General features: G+C 33.6%; 1 protein-coding gene across 1 annotated transcript; it reads left to right on the top strand.

Moving 5' to 3' along the window:
• Window positions 1-957: 957 nt before the first annotated feature.
• mpc2b (mitochondrial pyruvate carrier 2b) lies at window positions 958-5317 on the top strand. Its single transcript, XM_065251895.2, has 5 exons — window positions 958-1303; window positions 2099-2139; window positions 2222-2306; window positions 3575-3686; window positions 4923-5317. Exons 1-5 carry the CDS (start codon window positions 1204-1206, stop codon window positions 4972-4974), a joined length of 390 nt encoding a protein of 129 aa, XP_065107967.1. The 5' UTR covers window positions 958-1203; the 3' UTR covers window positions 4975-5317.
• The last annotated feature ends 399 nt before the right edge of the window (window positions 5318-5716 follow it).

The following is a 5716-nucleotide window of genomic DNA, read 5'->3' as shown; positions in this document are numbered from 1 at the left end:
GCGCAGTGTGTTGACGGTAATGAGCAGTTCGCCCTCGATAGAGTCAAGTGTGCGCAGTAGTTACGCAGGAACCACAATATAGCATTCACGTCCTCGTATTCATGTTTGTTCTGAGATTGTTGTACGCAAAGAGTAATAATGTTTCTAATTTCTACTAAATAAAATAGGTTTTGGAAATGAAAAAAATGTATTTAGTCAAAAAAGTTATTTGTATTTACAAAAGACTGTGATTGGTCCATGTCATGGGTGAGAAGGTGAGAACGAAAACGTGGGTGATCGCGCAGTTTCGGACGGAATGTATATAAAAAAAAATAATAATAAATGTACAATTAAATAAACAAACGTAAATAAAGAATGTGTTAAAAAATATAATTAAAAAATAAAAAATAAAAGTAACAATACTCATTTATGATTATTTTTATATGTGTCTGCATATTTGTTTTATATTTCTTTGTACATGTATTTATTTATTCATAATTTTGGATAATCAGTCCTCCATAGCAAATCTGGACTCTGCACTGATTTCAATGCATTTTAATATCGTTTTTTCAATATAGATTTAATTAGCATTTTTCATGAACGTTTTAAAATAATACAATGATAATTTATACGTTTGCATACCTATTAGACATTAATTATGTGTTTCACTTAAAAACAAACACAATATAATAAAAAATGATATGTGTTTAAAGGATTTTTGTGCTACGCTCTTGACTTTAATGGACTGTGAAATACAAAGTTTCCTCTAGTAATCAAAACAGAAACTGCTAACCTCCACATTCAGCTTTGAAAGACAAAAAAACCGCAGCTTTTGTTGTTACACCATTCCTTACAAGTCACAACATTCAGTATTTGGAAAAACATTTTACCCAATCACGTAAAAGGCGTAACAGCCTCAACCAATCCAATACCGCAGAAGTTCATGCGTCATGACGCAATTCTCCTTGCGGCCCGGCGACTGCGCTTTGCTACGTCCGTTCTGACACTTGCCAAGACAACATAGCCATTGAGCTGCATTACAAGGTCGATAGTAGGACAGTAACACAGATTTGTTGCCTTATGCTGGTCCAAAGGTCTTGTTTTGTTAATTACGAGTTCCTGGCTTTTAGAAACGTCACGGTTCAATAACAGTAGGGTGCTTTGCACGTCCTAGCCCTACTTTCGCGTATACTGTGATAGCATTTAGCTTGTTTAGCAGTCATCATGGCAATGGTGGGACTGAGAGCTTCTTACCACAGAATCCTCAACAGGATTGAGCATTTGCTGCCGGCTAAGCTGAGACCCATTTATAACCATCCTGCAGGTAACACAAATGCCGTTAGCGCGACACCTTATTTATTAAAGACACTTATCAATTTAACCTCTTTAAAAGTGTTAGCTTTCTGTACACAGACCTGTGTCAAGTGCATCCATAGACACTGCTACCTGAGCAAGCGTTTCGATCTTATTAAGTGTTAAGAAAGGCTCACTCATGCAGGTAATAACAAAGTGAGAAGAGATACTTTTGCTATAGACTTATTTAAGATAGAATAGTGTAAAACAGTTTTAGAGTTTAAGTCTGAACATTTTTTTATTATCTTAAGAAAGTGTTTGAATTTGATTCTGAATTGATTCCTAGTATAGCTTTTGCTCATATAGCAATCTGAAGTGCTGCTGCTTGCAAGTGTTGCATAATGTTATCAGTGTAAACACAGGCAAATTCTTTCCATGTATGTCTTTATAGACCAAATCTGAATCTACATTTTTTTTCATGCTGAAAAACCTGTACTACTACTTACCCTAGGTGAGCTCTTTTCCGGGTGTGTAGTTTCTTTTCTTTAAAGGACGTATGGCAAAATATATATAGCTCAAACAACATTTCAGTCGGTCTCTGCTGATGAGCATGTGAGAAACAAAGATTTAAACTCCATATCAAGTATTGCAAATGTTGAATTTATTAAAAAAATTCATATATAAATATATGAATAACTCTACAGTCACTTTTTCTAATTATCCGTTAGACCAATTTTACCAACAAAGTCCAAGTTGTGATAACATTTACACAAATAAGCAATTGCAACAGCCATCAGTTCATCTGTATTGATTTCCTCCTCTTTAGGTCCAAAGACTGTATTCTTTTGGGCACCAATGTTTAAATGGGTAAGACTGACAACACATTTAACTCTTCACAGGTTATATTAGTTTTTCAGATTGTTTGAGTTGTATTTCTGATTTCACGCAGGGTCTGGTCATGGCTGGTTTAGCAGATCTGACACGTCCAGCCGACAAACTAAGTACCTCGCAGTCTGCTGTACTGACAGCCACAGGTATAAAACTGTCATAGAGAGACATGTAACATTGCTTGTAGTTGTTTGTGAAAAAAAAGAAACTTGTAGACTGTTCTGAACAAATCTATTCAAATCCATACAAAAATGTTGGGCTGCCTACAGATTAGTCTAATCGTTTGCAGAATAAAAGTTTTTGTTTAAATTATTATATATATGGGTGTACTGTGTTTAATAAGTATGTATAAATACACACACACACACACACACACATGCATGTATATATTTATAGGATTACTTCACTTTCATAAAAATAAAATCCCGATAATTTACTCACCCCCACGTCATCCAAAATGTGTCGAGAAGAAATTAAGTTTTTTGAGAAAACATTCCAGGATTTTTCTCCATTTGATGGACTTTATTGGACCCCAACAGTTAACAGTTTAAATGCACTTTAAAATTGCCGTTTCAACGCAGCTTCAAATGACTTTTTAAATGATCCCAAACAAGGCATAAGGGTGTTATCTAGCGAAACGATAGCCATTTTTGACAAGAAAAATACAAAATAAGCACTTTTAAACCACAACTTCTCGTCTTGCACTAGCCGTGTGACGGGCCAGTGCAACCACATGTATTTGCATAAGCACGTCGAAAGGTCATTCCACATACAACAACGTCGGAACGGTCCTCTTTTTCCGCACTTGTAAACACTGGGGCAGTAGTTTTGCATACGTCATGCGTGACCTTTCGACGTGCTTGCAGCTGGCACATCACACAGCTAGTGCAAGACGAGAAGTTGTGGTTTAAAGGTGCAATTTTTAATTTTTCTTGCTGAAGATGACAATCGTTTTGCTAGATAAGACCATTATGCCTCGGTTGGTATCGTTTAGAGCCCTTTAAAGCTGTGTTGAAACTGTTGGGGTCCATATGGGAGTCTATTAAATTGAGAAAAATCCTGGAATGTTTTCCTCAAAAAACGTAATTTCTTCTCGACTGAACAAAGAAAGACATCAACATTTTGGATGACATGGGGGCGAGTAAATTATCGTGATTTCTTTTATATGAGAGTGGAATAATCCTTTAAGAAACATTACACATTACACATGATATTATATATAAATATTTATTATACATTTTCTTAAAATATATGTGTGTGTGTGTGTGTGTTTATATATACATAATTATTATACACAGTACACCCACATATGTAAACATAAACTTTTATTCTGCATACGATTAGTCACGACGAATTGTTAGGCAGCCTTACAAAAAATGCACCAAATATCCATCCAACCCTTTTTGTTTTTTAGGTCTCATTTGGTCCAGGTATTCCCTGGTTATTATTCCCAAGAACTGGAACCTCTTTGCTGTAAACTTCTTTGTTGGAGGGGCAGGAGGCTCACAGCTGTACAGAATATGGCAGTGAGTATTTTTTTACAGTGAATGTGCACTGTATGTGAGGAAAATATAATCTAAGAAATACATGTGTAAATACTACTTAAGTATTTGTACTTGCTACATAAAAGTACATTTTTAAGTATTTGTATTTTATCAGTGTTTTTTCTTTGGAAAAGCTACATTCCAAAGCATATTATCACAATTTTTACTTGAATAATTTCAAGTTTTTTGTTTATATTTAATATTTAAGTACATTAAACATGTAGTACAGTTTTACTTTTAGTACTTTAGTAATTTTACTCAAGAAAAGTAAAAGTACACAATTTTTATGTAATTAGGTATTAAATCATTTTTAATATGCAATATAAAAGGAATACACAGTATGATTCTATGCTTTAGAATGTAGTGAACATTTTTTAGTAAAGGAAAGTAAATTTTATCCCAAGACAAAAACTCTGATAAACCACAGATGCTTGCAAAATTTACTTAAAATACTCAAGTAGTGTCCCCCTCTGCTTATAACACACATTTTCGGTCAGTCGACGGTCTTAAAAATCAGCAGGGAGAAACCTAAACGGGACAGAGACCTTGGCTATGAAGTAAATGCAATATTTTATACTATCTAATTAAAAGGGAAACATCACTTAAAGGGATAGTGCACCCAAAAATGAATTTTTTGTCCTCATTTTCTCTCCTTTTATGAAAATCTTAATTCTGTTGAACACAAAAGATATTTTGATAAATGATTGTAACAAAATTGGTGGTACACATTGACTTCCATGGTATTTGTTTTTCCTACTATGGAAGTTGATGGGTACCATCAACTGTGTGTTTTTTAATAATATTTCCAAAATATCTTCTTTTGTGTTCAACGGAATACAAAATCTCAACATAAGTAATGAGTAAATCATGAATTATCATTTTGTGGTGAACTGTCCCTTTAATGTGTGCCAAAAGATATTTGACCACTTGATCGTTTTGATCATATTTTTATAATATTGTGCAAACAATAATTCTTCCCAAAAACATCACTTTGTTAACCGTTAACCCTTACTCGTTCACTGATATTATACCTGCGGTGAACTTGTGGCTTGTTTTTCTACATGTTAAAAAGACTCTCAATAGTATTGATAAAGCAGACTGGATCTCACAATATATTGTGTAATTTAAAATAGACTCTGTGCAGAGAAAAAAAGTTAATTTAAGTTGAATACTAATTGTGGTGGATTTTCAATACATAAACTGTTTCACTCAACACAGGTATAAGCGGGAACAGAAGGCAAAACAGAAGGAGACTGCTGCACAAGCTTAATAGTAGTGCTGCCTAAAGTGCATTCAGAGGACCCAAAGGGACTCCTCCACTGATATCCTAGAAGCTTCATCAATCATCCTAGGAGACTTACATTTTTATTCAGAAAACTGTTGTTTTGAGTTCTGACCCCTACATTGTACTGTGCCATTAGACCTCATAGGTTACGATTGTTAACAACGCACAACGTGTTACTATTTCGTGTTAGTATAATTGTACATTCTTCAAAATGCTTTTCTTGTTACATACTTGAGTTACCATCATAATGTTTTCCATGAGTGAATTCCTTAACTCAGCCTATGACATATGGTTAAATGAATGTCTCTGAATAAATTTTAAGACTCTATTTCATTATATGTATTTCTTAGGAAATATTTATTAAACAACTGTAATAGATTTATTTTAGTTTTAGTTTTTTTATTTTATTCATATAATCAGTAATGAAGTTAATTCTTTGTTTTTATTTTTAAGCCCATACATAATGAAATACCTGCTGAACTGTAATGTAATATTTGACATTTTTAAATCACAGCAAATAAAGTAACATAAAAATTAAGTAATTCATGAAAATGTGGTGTGCTGTACTAGCTCTGTCACAGTGCAGTAGTGCCCCCGTGTGGTAATACAATACACTGCAATATTTGATGCAAAATATTTAATAGGAGCAACGTAAAATTAAAGCCAGAATGGATCAATAAATATAATTTATCATGTAATTTGAAATAAATGCCAACTGCACAAGACA

This window comes from Paramisgurnus dabryanus, chromosome 15 (genome assembly GCF_030506205.2).
Source record: "Paramisgurnus dabryanus chromosome 15, PD_genome_1.1, whole genome shotgun sequence".
Lineage (NCBI taxonomy): Eukaryota > Metazoa > Chordata > Actinopteri > Cypriniformes > Cobitidae > Paramisgurnus > Paramisgurnus dabryanus.
This window is presented reverse-complemented; position numbering and strand designations above follow the sequence as displayed.